This window comes from Mesoplodon mirus, assembly GCF_964341445.2.
Source record: "Mesoplodon mirus genome assembly, chromosome: 20".
Classification (NCBI taxonomy): Eukaryota; Metazoa; Chordata; class Mammalia; order Artiodactyla; family Ziphiidae; genus Mesoplodon; species Mesoplodon mirus.
The window spans coordinates 10,891,962-10,906,609 of record NC_138996.1 but is presented as its reverse complement, the minus strand read 5'-3'; the positions used below and the strand labels follow the sequence as shown (position 1 = coordinate 10,906,609).

Below are 14,648 nucleotides of genomic sequence, written 5' to 3'. Positions count from 1 at the left end.
CTGACACAGCTGGCTGCAGGGCCCAGTGTGTCCAGAAGCTTGAATTGGCCTTCTAGTTGCGGGGGGGGCACAGGCTATGGGGCTGCACTTGTCCTGGGCCTGGTGTCCACCTGCTGTGGGTGAGCCTGGTCCTGAGTCTAGAGCAGGCTCTCTAGTAGGTGGCATTATGGATTCTGGGGCTGGTGCCCACCTACTTAGGAGTCGAGCTGGGTCCCAGGGTCTCTGGCTGCAGAACCGTGGGGGTCCTGGGTCTAGTGCCTGTGCACTGCTGTTTTGGGCCTGGCCCTGCACGCTCTGGTAGGCAGGGCCATAACCAGGGGTGGCCGTGGGCTCAGGGGGTCTTAAGCCAGCCTGTCTGCTGGTGGGTGAGGCTGTGTCCCTGCCCAATTATTTCCTTGCCCTGAGCTGTCCCAGTACTGGTGCCTGTAGGATGTTGGGCGGGCATGGGACTAGTCCTGGGGCTAATAGGCTAGAAAGAGGATTCCAGAAGGCTACTTGCCAGTACTGGTGTCCACGAGGTAGAACGAGCTCCCCAAAATGGCTGCCGTCAGTGCCTGTGTCACCAGGGTGAACTCCGGTTGCCTCCTGCCTCTCTGGGAGACTCTCCAAGATCAGCAGGCGGGTCTGACCCAGGCTCCATTCAACTCACCGCTTCTGCCCTGTGTGCTTCTGTCCTGGAGTGTGTGAGATTCTGTGTGTGCCCTTTAAGAATGGAGTCTATTTTCCACAGCTCTCTGGTCTCCTGAAAGACAGCCCCATTAGCCTTCAGCAAATGTTCTGGGGACTCATCTTCCCAGCACAGGACTCCTGGGCTGGGCATCCTGATGTGGGGCACCTCACACCTTGGGGAGGACCTCTTCAATTGTAATTATTTTCCTATTGTGGATCACCCATCCAGGATGTATGGGTCTTGACTCTGCCACTCCTACCCATTTCGTGTGGTTCCTTCTTTATATCTTTAGTTTTAGATCTTTTCATGTAGCTTCTGGTCTTTTTCATCTATGGTTGTTCTGCAAATAGTTGTGATTTTGGTGTGAGAGAAGGTGAGCTCAATATCTTTATTCTGCCATCTTGGTCGGTCTCATTCTGTCATTACTTGTTTAATGAATTCTGTTCCTTTATTGATCTCTATGGAAATCCTAAACATTCTTTTTTTTGAAGTTTTTCCTGTTACCTATAATTGTTAGTGTATGAATTCATTAGTTTACTCTGTAAGAGGTGGACATTACCTCTTACTGGCTTTTTTATTTGATTGTAAGGCCATCTTAAGCAGCAATGATTGTCTCATGAGAATTCTGTATATCCTGCTTTGTAGAATCCTCCTTGTCAAGATTATTTTGTTTTAGCCTCCTAAGTCATAAACTTTTTACAAAAGCTTTTAATTTTATATTGGAGTATAGCCAATTCACAATGTTGTGATAGTATCAGGTGCACAGCAAAGTGACTCAGCCATACATATACATGTATCCATTCTCCCCCAGACTCCCCCTCCCAGTCATAAACTTTTGAGGTGTTTGTTACACATGGAGATCTAGAATTCATAGGAAACATGAATTAATGTCCTGAACCTGTACAGTAAAGGCTTAAGATTCCTCTTTCTGTATTTGATGTTTTTTTCCCATCCATATCCCTAAAGCATTTTAAGCACCTAAGTTTCCTGTGTCTCTAGATGATCCGTTTCCATCTATACTTCTGAAGCAATCTCCCTGCAGCATCTCTAAGACTCATGATAATACTATCCCCACTTAGTGGGTGGTATGGCCTTTCATGGCTTCCAAGGTTAGAGGAGGTGGTCAGCTCCAGTTTTCCAGGTGGGCTCCACTCCCTAACTGATTCCCCGACCTCTAGGGTCATTCAGCTTTAGTTCCTATTTACCTTTCGTGCTTTCTATATCCTCTTTTTTTTTCAGACTATCATTAGAAATGTTGCTTCCTTCCCTTAAATTTTCATTAGCATTTTGTGTTATTTTTTTCACTATTTCTCTGTGTGTCAAATAGGAGGTGGAAATTACCCTGTCAGCCCAGTCTGCAGTAATTTGTTTACTAGTGGATAAAACATTAGGTTAGAACCTAAAGACCAGAATCAGGAATTCAAAATTAAGCATATGTTGAGCTGGGAAGTGACAAATCTGTTTTCCTTCTCCTCTGTTTGAGAACTTGACATTTATGTTCTCTATGGACATGGTATACTGGTAAATAAAAATGTTACTTATTTGCATACTGTAACTTAGTAATCTTTTGAAATGATGCATTAGTGGTGATTAGTGGTATAAAAGCATTAATACAGGTTACAAAATGGTCTGACGTTCATTTGTTATGGAGGCACACTTCTTTTAAAGTGTTAACTTAGAAGCATTATTTTCACTTGCATTTTAGGTCCACATCAGAAAGTAGTAGCCAAAAAGATACTGTCAGGTAAGTAAATTAGAAAAGATTTCTTAAAATAAGTATGTGTTAAAAAATAAGATGAACAAATTGATAATCAACAAGTAATTGCTAAGTATTAATTGAGCAGCAACAATTGATAAGGTACTACACACAAAAAAATTCCTCTTAGTATTTGCCAACTTAGTTAAGTAGTGAGTATTTGTCTAAATAAATCAGTGTCTTCTTTTCTTCAGTTTGTTAATGTATGTTGGGAGTTTATTCTGGAGAAACAAAGGAATAAATGATTGGTGAAACGTTTATGGTGCTAACTCATAAATGGGGAAGTTTACTTCTTTAATTGGAGACTCTAGAAATCCAATATGTATGCTCATGAACAACTGAATGAGGGCTTACCCTGGTCACGTAGGAAAAATTTGCTGAAGAAAAAGATTGTACAGGAATAACAATTCTGTGTGTTCCATAGCCTTTCAGGATTACAAAGTAGTTTTAATTAGGTCTCCTTCCATTTCCTGAAAGGTGGATGTGTCTGTATAATAATACAATAATTGTTTAGTTTTCTATATCCAACAATTTTGGATGGTGTTATTCTACCTAGGTCCCTCCAAAGTACACTTAGCAGACATACCCAAATCTACAGAGTAAGCTGTCTAGGCTGCACAACAGAGTTGTTTAATTTCTTTTATTCCAGAAGAGGTCTTCCTCTTCTATTACAACGCCTGCTTTTCTTGTCCTTTATCTCTCTTTTGACATTATGATCTTCTCCTTTTAGTGACACTTATGGAGTCATGAGTTACTCTCACCAAACTAAAAAAATTGATTTTCATTATTATGTCCTCTCAGTATCAGGGAGTTATCTTATGGTCCTCAAACACAGTTACTTTTTCCTCACCTTGGATGTATGTCTTATTAAACTCTGTTATCGTAGAGGATAGCACTGTATAGCCAGCATGTAGCAGAGTCCTTGGTTTATGGTAAGTGCTCAGTAAATATTTGTTGAACGAATGCATGATTACTTAATCTTTTCCACACACAGGCAACCAGACCAAAAAAAAAAATCCACAAACACAAAGGTACATAGACAAATACACACACACACACACACACACACAATCTATGTATCTATAATATTATAACTGCCCCCTTTTCTCCCTCTCTTATTATATTATCTCTCATCCTGAAACCTTGTCAACATAATTCATCTCTCCTAGGATATTAATTCACCTACACTGGGTAAGGGATGATAGAATTACCCATAGGTAAATGCACATTTCAACTAGAGTAGTATAATTTGGAATGTTAATCCACTGGTCTAGCCTTCAGGCTTGGTATATACCAGGGAAACATTTTTAGGATAATTTTATTCATTTATATTTAAAGAATGTCACTTGACTCTACTGCTATGTTTTACTAACATAACATCCACTGTAGTTTTCAGGTCATTTATTTTTGGAATAATCTTTTTCTGGTAGAAAGTCAGTGGGAAAGACTGTTGGGGTCAAAGAAGGCAGGGAGGTGGGATGAATCCCAGTATATGTTATATTAGTACCACTTTAGGTCTAATTAATTTTTTAAATATCTAAAATTCAATATTTTCAGTCTTCTTCTAAACAACAGAAGGATATTAGATCACCTACACAACTCCCCCTCCATTTGTCAGTTATTATTATTATTATTATCATTTTATATTAAATGAATACTTACTAGGGTTTAACAACATATTTACCAATTGCTTTGGTCACCATTCATTCTTTTTTTTAAATGGTATTTAACCCTGGATTTTATTTTATTTATTTATTTTAGATTTTTGGCTGCACTGCATGGCTTGTGGGATCTTAGATCCCCATCCAGGGACTGAACCTGGGCCACAGCAGTGAAAACACTGAGTCCCAACCACTGGACTGCCAGGGAACTCCCACTATTGATTCTTGAGTCCGTTTTTTTTTTTTCATTTTGATTCCAATTTCCTTTTTCCTGAAGTACACCCCTTTTAGTTTTAGTTTCTGTGATTATAAGCATTTGATGTTAAATGTCTGAACATGTCTTTTTCACACTCATCTTTGAAAGGCAACTTAGATGGTTACAGACTTGTGGTTGGGAGTCACTTTCCACAGCTCTTTTAAAGTATTGTGTTGCTGTAATGTGACATTGACTGGCATTGATGAGACCTCAGCTGACAGTCTGATTCACTTATTTATTCCCTTTCAATTAATGTGTTTACTCTAAGTGACTTCTAAGATTTCCTCTTTGTCCTGAATGTTTTGTTATTTTATTATGATATGTTCTGATAGAATTTGTTTTTACTTACGCTGCTTTGGATTCCATATAGTATTTAGATACCAGCATTCAGGTCATTAATTCTGGGAAAACAATCAGTCATTATTCCTTTAATTATCGCCTCTTTTCCATTCTTTATCTTTTCTGCTTCTGAAATGACTATATTTGGGAGAGTCTTCTCACTTTATCCTCCATAGTTGTTAATAAGCTGTGCTTTTCATGTCTCTCTCTGGCACTGATTCCCTCATATTAGTTTCCAAATCACCCATTCTCTTAACAGCTATCCTTTTCTTGCCTTACTTCCGCCTGAATCTCTGTGGAGATCCTAAATGTTTCTATTAAAGGTTTTTTATATTATCCATCGATCTCAATATGTGAATTTTTTGTTCTGCTGTGCTGTGCCTGTGGGCACTTAACACACAGTTGTTTGTAATTTAGACTTGTAAGCTCATCCTCAGGGGCAACGATTGTTCTCATGGTAACTCTGCACACTCCGAGTTGTAGAGGCATACGTTAGGAAGAGGGAAATGTTTCAGCTTTCCCTGTCTTGGGGCATGAATGTTTTAATATTTTCTATGCTTGCTAGTTCAAATTTGTGGGTAGTGAAATTGAGGAATTGTGGTCCTGCCTCTATAGATGGTGGAGGTCTGGGGTCCTGCATCTCTAGGTGATCCTTTTCCATCCACATGGCTGAGAAAATTTGCCTATTGCATTCCCAGTGGCCATACCTTTTGTTAACTCCATTCAAGACTACCAGGCTTGGGCTTCACTCTAGCTTTCTAACATCTAAATATCTGTACCCTAAACTCCTACCAAGCTAGGGTTATTAAAATCATATCCCTTAGGGTACAAGTAATTCAGAGTCCCTTGTAGTCATTCAGCTTTTGCTTCTGTTTTCTCTCTGAATTTCTAGTTTCTTCATTTTTTGCTGACAGACAAAGAACCTTTTCTGGCTGTCAATCTCAGTTTGGTATTAAATTTTTGCGCTATTATCTTCAGCTTTTCTGCAGAGTAGAAACGGGAAACTTTCCTTGTGGAATAGAAAGGGGAACTTATTCTGTCAGTTAAGTCTGCTAGTTTGCCCAGAAGTAAATGTGAATGTTAATTTGCAAAATGTAGCAATTTACTTGTTAACAAATAAAAAGCTAACTTGTAACTGGAAGGCCAAATTTAGACATTCAGAATCAAACTTATATACTGTGCTTAGAGGTGATAAAGAAAAAAATGCATCTCTGCTGTCTTGATACAGCAATCCCCACTGGAGGATTTAAATTTTGCACTATGTGTTGCACTTGGTATTGGGTAAATAAGATTGCTACTTATTTTCCTGCCCCAGGTGTTAAAAGAGTTAGTTTTGGTATGAAATGGCTTGATCTTCATTCTTAAAGTAGGCAGGTTTCTTAGTATTAACTTTTGGACATTTTTATTTTTATTTAGATCGAGTTCAGAAAGTAGTGACCAAACAAATACCAGCACGTAAGCGACATAAGACATGTTTCTTGTAAGTAAGTATATGTTGAAAATAAGAATGAACAAAAGATGGTTTAATATTTTTTGAGCAGCCACAATTGATAAAGTCCTACACTAAAAACAATGTATTAAAATTTTCGATTCTGGGAATGAGTATTAATTTTCTTCAGTTTATTAAATTTTTATTGATTGCATACTCTTTTGAGACACAGGGAAAAACTAGTTGTCTAATGAGAGACAAGATATTTATAGTTATTTTGTGAAACTAACTCATAGAGCATTTTTGCATGTTTTATGATGAAATACAAAGGGAAATATTACTTTTTTGTTTAGATTACATTTATACCCACAAACTCAATATGAACAATTGAGTGAATTATTACCCCAATCAGGAGGAGTTTATCTAAGAGACAGTTATCATAAACACACTACAATTCTACGTTTTCCACATTGCCCACCTCAGTCCAACAGCCCTCAATTGTGTTAATAAGGGTTCTCTGAGTTTTCAGTTTCCCATGTGGCCTTGTGATCCTTCTGAAGTCATCTAATACATACTGATTTGCTAATCTTCTTTTCTCCCTTGTAGAGTTTTGGTTTTCTTGTCCTGCCTGACGTTTTTCCTTAAAGTGTCTTCTTTTAGTTACTTTCAATCCACTGATATTCCAGAATATCCTTCATACCCACAGGTTAAGTTTTCAGGCTACACCCCACCACATTATATAGCTTCTGTCGTTCCTGATGAAGTCACCCCCACCATTTGGGAAGCTATTGGCATTTCTCTATCCTTTATTCTGTTGTTTTTGTATGTTTACTAACATTATTACCTTTTTATAGATATTATTTTCTCCAAAGTATGAAGAAAAAAGCTGATTTTCTTTATTGCCTCCACTCTGTCACCATTACCAAGGGATTTGTGATATAGTGCTCAAACACTCTAATACTTCCAAACTTCTGCTTACCTAAATAAAGCATTACTTTGCCGATACACCCTGAAATTGCTTGAGGATAATGACCGTGTGTATTTTGCGAACTAATTTGTAGTTAGCACCTAGCAGAGTAAATGCTCAATAAATACTTGCTTAGTGAATGAACATCACATACATCTTGAACTTCATATACACACATAATTGACGTTATAACTACTCCAGTTGTCCCCTCACATTATCTCTCATTATAGAGTATGTCATTTGCACAGTCATCCTCTTCTAGAAGTGGTATTCAAGATTGAGGTATAGTCATCATCCATAGGACAATATATATTGCATTTGAAGAGTGTAATCTGGAGTGTTAACCCATAAGTCTAGCTTGTGTTTAGCATATACCAAAAAAAAGCATTCTTGGATTATTATTTCTTTTAAATTTAATAAGCTAGGCAGACGTAGTTGCTCTGCTTTACTGTTATAGCACCCATTATATTTTCCTTTTTTCCCTGTTTTAAACATTTTGAAAGCCAGTGGGAGATGTTGGTAGAACCAACTCCTTGGGTAAACACTACCACGACAAAAAAATTTTTTAAAGCCAGAAATACGATGGGTTATGTATCCAGTAGACTCACAAATCTATATATACAAATCCCTTTATTGGTTTGGGAAGAACTAACTATATTAAATAGGGGAGTTTCGTGGTCAGAATAGTAGGAAAAATCTAGTATAAATTTTGAAGATATAAAATAGCAGAGGTAGGGAAAGGATAGGAGGAGTAAAATTATGCCACTCTTATCACTGAATTCTCTCCCTAATCTTACTACCTATATTATCTTCTTTGTCAATTAAACTCAACTAATTTGTCTTCAATGTATTCTTTTTCATTCTTTTGGTTGGGGGATCAGAAATAAGAAATCTATGGATATAAAAATGGAAAAGAGACTGAAGAACTTGATTTTGACTTCTGGTAATAATGAGTATAAAAATAGAAATGTGGCAGATATTTCTTTTTTACCACAATTTTGAAGGGAAAGAAGAAGAAACTGCCATAAAAATATATCTTTGTCAGACTGTATTGTATCGTGATAAAAGCATTATTTCCTTATTTATTTAGCTCCAAGTCACAGAAAAGCAGTGAAACACTTAACAGTAGGCAAGTACATTAGGAAATATCTCTTAAAATAACTTGCTTTAAATTAAAATGAAATTTATAATCCACAGCTAATTCCTAAATATTTATTGGTTAGATGAATTCATAAAGTACTGTACCAAAAATAATGTTTTAATCTTTACTAATCTTGTTATTAATGAGTATTTAAATCATTTTTTAAAGACTTTAGTCTTTTTTCCTCAGTTTAGTAAAATTCTCTTAAGTTTGTTGGGAACTTGCTCTTGTGGACAGAATGGAATTAGAGTTGACTCTAATAAGATATATGATATGTAAATTAGTCTTTTAAATGAATTCATAATCAAGCCACTTTATCCAGTAGGCACTGTAGGCAAAATGCTTAAGGCCTATGAGTTTCCAAGTGCCCAAACCAAAACACTGTTTACCATATGAAAAAATTTTAAAATGACTGGCTCCAAGATATGGAAAAAGTAAAATTGATATGTATTTAAGTTTCTAAAAACATGCAAAGATTTGACTTGTTACATTCAAGAACATTTCATTGCATGTGGAAAAAATATTAGATTTTCTCATTTGCAAGTACTTCTGATTAAATACAATGGTTTCCCAGAAATCACAATTGCTAGTAAATAAGTTACTCACAGCTAAATAATTTCACAAGCAAAATTGTAAAAATTCTTCCTAGGATTCTTTTCTTTCCGTATGAATTTTTCACTTGGCAGTATGCCAACTGTATGTTTTGCAGTGGAAGGTAATTTATTTATTATACCTAAGTACCTAAGCACATGTGTCTTTGTTCTCTTCCACAGTAACTAATAATTCCTTCAGAAGGTAATGGATATTACTGGCGATCTCATTGAGAAATGAAAATGTAGCCTTTTCTCCCCCTGGTCACAGCTGAAGGAAGCAATAAACCAAGATGAACCAATTTGCAGGAGCGTCTGTTTTTATTTCTTCCTCCACCCCTGAGGCGCAGTTTTGTCATTTCAGGGCCCTTGACTGCAGATAGTCAGTCTCAACTCCCACTGACTCCCTGAGCTCTTCTCCACAGCTCTCTCTACCACCCACTCGGATTTACTGCCTGGGGCCCCAGATGCTGGGGTTCTGCATCAACTGCTCTCACTCAGGAAAGGATCTGGGCGTGGACTGTGTTCCTTCTCCGGGTCCTTCTCACTGGACTTGGCTGGCTGCATGCAGATCTCAGTGAATACAGCCATTTGACCACCTCACCCTCCCCACAACCACAGAACCAGGGCTTCTAAGGGAAGCTATGCTCCTTCTGGGGACTGTGCTTTACCTTCCAGGCCTCTCCCTCTGCTTACCACCTTTCTCTTGCCCCTCGGCTGGGTGACCTGCAGGGTGAATCCCAGAAGGCAGAAGGACCCAGAGAGCTTGGGCTTCGGTCTCAGGGGCAAAGATTAATCCCTTATCAGAGTTTGGTATGAAGATCGATAAATCGAGTTGGGAAAAATATCTCTCATTTTCCATTTTCTCAGAGAGTGTATAAAATTGCTCAGTTTTTCAATTAAATATTTGGCCAAAATCATCAATGAAGCTAGAGTTTTCTTTGTGGGAAGATTCTAAATTATGGATTCAATTTCTTTAACAGATAATGGACTATTTAGATTTTCCATTCTTGTGATATTTTTTTCACAAGTTGTATTGTTAAAGGAGTTTATTTCATTTAATGGTCAATCTTTTGACATAAAGTTGTTCATAATATCCTTTTCAATGTCTGTAGGATCCAAAGTTAGGTCCCCTCTTCGTTCCTGACCATGGTGATACTCTATTGCATCTCTGTTTTCTGTTTCATTGATTTATGCCTTTTTTAATTTGCTCGTTTCCTAGCTTCTCGAGGTGAAAGTTCAGATCCTTGATTTTAAACCTTTTCTACTTCATTTAAAGGTATATATTTGCTCTATGAATCTCTTTAGTGTCGTTTCACAAATTTTGATGTGTTGTATTTTCATTATTCTTCAGGTCAAAATATTTTCTAATTTTTAGTTTGATCTCAGAATTATGGGTTACTTAGAAGTGTGTTGTTTCATTTCCAAATATTTGGATATTTTCAGTTTAATCTTATTGATTTTTAGTTAATTCAGTCATGATCAGAGAAAATACCTGCATAATTTCAATACTTTGAAATTATTGTTTTGCTTATGATCCACCCTATGGTCTATTTTGGTGAATGTTCCATGTGCACTAAAAATGTGCATTTTGTAGTTGTCAAATATATAAATGTCAAGTTAGGCTTATTAACACTTTTTAAAATCTTAATTTTTTCCCCTTATTCTATCATTTCCTGAGGGAGGTGTGTTAAAGTTGCCAATTATTTTTGTTGATATGTCATTTGTTTTAGGTATATTATTTGTGTTTCATGTATTTTGAAGTTATACTTTAATGCATGTATCTTTAGGACTGTTATGTTTTCCTGACCCTTTATCATTATACAATTCTCTTTTTCATCTCTAGTAATACTCTTAGGCCTGAATTCTACCTTTTCTGATATTAATAAAGCATGCCAGCTTTTTTATAGTCAGTCATTGCATGGGATATCTTTCTTCGTCCTTTTTCTTCCAATATATCTTTTTTATATTTAAGATGTATCTGACATAAACAACATACAGTTAGATCTTGTACTTTAAAAAAAATCCAGTCAGACAGTGTTTTTATTTTTTTAACATCTTTATTGGAGTATAATTGCTTTACAATGGTGTGTTAGTTTCTGCTGTATGACAAAGTGAATCAGCTTTACATATACATATATCCCCATATCTCCTCCCTCTTGCATCTCCCTCCCACCCTCCCTATCCCACCCCTCTAGGTGGACACAAAGCACTGAGCTGATCTCCCTGTGCTATGTGGCTGCTTCCCACTAGCTATCTGTTTGACATTTGGTAGTGTATATATGTCCACGCCATTCTCTCACTTCGTCCCAACATACCCTACCCCCTCCCCATATCCTCAAGTCCATTCTCTACATCTGCGTCTTATTCCTGTCCTGCCCCTAGGTTCTTCAGAACCTTTTTTTTTTTTTTCAGATTCCATATATATGTGTTAGCATATGGTATTTGTTTTTCTCTTTTTGACTGACTTCACTCTGTCTTGTACTACAGGTTGTTCTCTTTGAAAAATATACTACTGAAAGCTTGAATGAGCAGAAATAACTTCTGTGATACCTGCATGTTTTTCTTTGATTGTTTTGGGTATTTGGGCTTCTTGAGATTCCGAATGAATTTTAGGATGGGTTTTTTAATTTCTGCAAAAAATGCCATTGGGACATTGCCTGCATTTAGCTAGTAGAAAGCTTTGGGGTAGTATTGATCTTAACAGTAATAAATCTTCCAATTCACGAAAATGGGATATTTCCATTTATTTATGTCTTCTTTATTTTGTTGCATGTCGCTCTGTGGATCCCAATGAAAGGATATTTCACAATCAATAATATAAGCGGCTAGTGCATGGCTATAATACAACACATTTCAGCCAGAGTGACAACTACTTGCAGTAGGTCAGCTCCAGGAAGATTTGAAGAGAAGAGTTGTGGCTTTGCCAGCCACTACATTTGAAAATTTCCTTCTCCAGTTTATTGGCTTGTGGAATAGTTTCCTGAACCCAGCTGAGCTGTCTAGACCCTTGGTCCAGCCTTACCAACCTCAGACATGGATATACCATGTGAAAGCTAGAGAGCAGGTGCAAAAATGTGTTTTCTGAACAGGTACTATGGAATCAAGGATAATGTAGCTCCTGCAGAGTTGCCTGTAAATGGCAGAAATAGAGACACAGATGTAAAGAATAAACGTATGGACACCAAGAGGGGGAAGGGGGGGCGGTGGAATGAATTGGGAGATTGGGATTGACATATATACACTACTATGGATAAAATAGATAATTAATGAGAACCTGCTGTGTAGCACAGGGAACTCCACTTCGTGTACACTAGAAACTAACACAACATTGGAAAACAACTATACCCCCCCCCAAAAATAAGAATTAGCTCAAGTGAAAATATACTTTTTCCTTAATGATTAGGTGAGTGAGTGACCCACTGCAATCTCTCTGCAAGTGACAGGCAGTGCCAATAGGAACATTAGGTACCTTGGGCAAGAGCTACTTTGTAGCTAACTCCACAGTCATGAGTTTCTTAAAGATATTCTTACACTGCTTTAGCTTGGATTCATACAAAGGCAATATCCTTTTTTTGTGTCCATTTTAAGCACACACTTATTTGTTTTCAGGGTGTTTGATGTGTCAGAGAAGCTATAGGCTTTGCATGCACACCAACAGCATTGTCCCGTGTTAATGTACACTAGAAATCTGGTGGGTATCCACAGAGGAAATTAGTTTTTCAATAGTGACGGAACTGTCAGAAACTCAAGTGTAGAAATATTTGACGAATTCAATGGTAAAGTCACAGTTCTCCACCATTAGAATGCCAGATAAGTCAGCCACATTATTAAGCACACACAAGTAATAGGGGTCTGTGAGAAGCAGGTCTGATTTTAGCTGTAGAGTCCAGGTAAATTCCAAGAGTACTGTCTTCAGTGATGCCCACTTAATTCTTTGGCCCTCCTCTAAAAGTGTGTGCAAGAGGCTGGCTTAGTGCGACTGCCATCCTTAGCTGTTTGGAAGTCAACACTTTAATGACCCACTGATTTCATGCATCTAGTATGGCTGTTAATGTCAATCTGACTCTTGTCCCTTGATAGGTGCTTTGTTCTTTTCCTCTGGACGATTTCAGAATCTTTCCTGTCATTTAAAATTTCAGATTTGTTTTTCCTTCAAAGCCCAGTTTTTAACACTTGGGTCCTTTCTAAAGTCATTCTCTTATTTTTCAAGTTAAGAGAAACTTTCCCCGTTATCCCTTTAAATATTTCCTCCTAATTATTTTAATTTTTCTCTTTCTGGAAAATGCTATTAACAAGTCTACTTCTATTCTCCTTATCTCTTAATTTTATCTTGGTATTTTCTATGTTTAAAAATCCTTTTTTGATCCTTCCTGGGAGAGTCTGTCAATCGGATATTCCAAACTGCTAATCCACAAAGCAATAAGTATACATTCTACTATTTATTCCAGCACTTGTGACTTTATTTCTTGCTACTTGATTCTTTATAAAGATTACTTGTTACTGTTCTATTCTGCTAATAACTTCTCTTGGTTTTTCGGGACAGCCAAGCAATTTCAAAGTGAATTTATAGACATGATTTCAACATTTGTTAAAGCAAACTTATAGTCAGGATCGAGTATGGCTGTATTTTAATGTATTTAATGTGATGTGGGCTAGGATCTGCGAAGGGAAGAACGCCTACAGACGTCAAGAAATCAAACTGTTCTTGCTCCTAATAGAGGCAGAACGTACAAAGGGCTAGGTAAACACGTAAAAACTAGGGGCTGCAGGATTACACAGAGTGTGGCAACAATAACTTAGGGTACTAAGGAAGATCTTTTGGAAGAGTCTGTATTCGGACAAGGATCGTATACGGGGTCTTCTGCATTCCATGGCTTTCGAGCAATGGCATATCCAACCATGACATGTAGAGAAGCCACCGTGTTTGCACCAGTCTTTGCAAATAAACGCATTCTGCCGCCTCCTGCGGTAAGTAATGTACTAGGAAGAACCTTGTTTGCTGTCGGTAACTTGAGCATTTTCATCCTTGCTCCTTCTCTTCACTGGGATTAAAAATTACTTCAAAAACCGCCGGCCTAAGAAAAAGACGCAAACAAAACTAGGCACCCGCTTCATCTGAGAACTGGAACTCGCGCGGCTTTTCCTTCCTTAACCAGGGACCGAAAGTTTTCCCCCCGCCCTCCCAGCCCACCCGCGGCACGCTGGGCGCGCGCCCGCCGCCGCCGAGCGCTCCGCCGGATTTTTCCTTCCGGCGCTTTCCCCGCGCGGCCTCCCGTGCGCCCCCTGCTGGCGCGCGTCTCGCTCCCGCGCTCCGCCCTCACTCAGCGCAACGGGCGTCGCTGTTGGGCCAGCGCGGCTGCAGGTCGGCGGAGCCATGTTCCTCATGCTGGTCCTGCTCACCGGCCTCGGCGGGCTGCATGGGGGCCGCGGTAAGTCCAGAGACCGTTCCCCTCGCTTTGTTCGGTCGGGGGGCTGCCCTCGTTGGTCCAGGATCCAGGCCCAGTGCTCCCTCCCGCCCCTCGCCCCTCGCCCTCACCCCCCAGAGCCTCCCGACCGTTGGCCTCGAGGTCTGCAGCTAAGGAGGCAGAGAGGCAGCCCCCCGGGCGGAAAATCTTTTCATTTCCGTGGGGTGGTTTCCTTGTCTGTAAAATGGACAGAAATGAAAGGTGTGGCCCTTTTCTACCTGCGGCAGTCTGCTCTTCTGGAAATAATTGCATCGCCATGAAGAAGCTGTTTATCAATGAGTTCCCGATTTGGTGACTGCCGTCCTCCACCTTCTCCGTAGAAAATTGCAGACCACCCTTGTATTCAGTATTCTGGATCGTTTTTTCCTGCA

The 14,648-nt window shown here is 38.7% G+C and overlaps 2 protein-coding genes across 14 annotated transcripts in view; both read left to right on the top strand.

Moving 5' to 3' along the window:
* Positions 1–9,716, top strand: part of LOC309795811 (disintegrin and metalloproteinase domain-containing protein 32-like) — a 184,154-nt gene extending 174,438 nt beyond the window's left edge. For 2 of the 3 annotated variants that reach the window (XR_014292369.1, XR_014292370.1), the window contains 2 exons: positions 2,376–2,414; positions 6,099–6,137. The gene's annotated coding sequence lies outside the window, so the exon portion shown is untranslated. Of the gene's footprint in view, positions 1–2,375; positions 2,415–6,098; positions 6,163–8,992 lie in introns of those variants that run through there. The other variant, XR_014292368.1, reaches the window with a different exon arrangement.
* Positions 9,717–14,159: 4,443 nt separating this feature from the next.
* LOC309795809 (disintegrin and metalloproteinase domain-containing protein 5-like) overlaps positions 14,160–14,648 on the top strand; it is a 136,767-nt gene continuing 136,278 nt past the window's right edge. For 10 of the 11 annotated variants that reach the window (XM_082608573.1, XM_082608581.1, XM_082608575.1 and 7 more), the window contains exon 1: positions 14,160–14,241. In XM_082608573.1, the coding sequence (XP_082464699.1) occupies positions 14,187–14,241 (55 nt within the window). In that variant the 5' untranslated portion in view covers positions 14,160–14,186. The remainder of the gene's footprint in view (positions 14,242–14,648) is intronic. The other variant, XM_082608578.1, reaches the window with a different exon arrangement.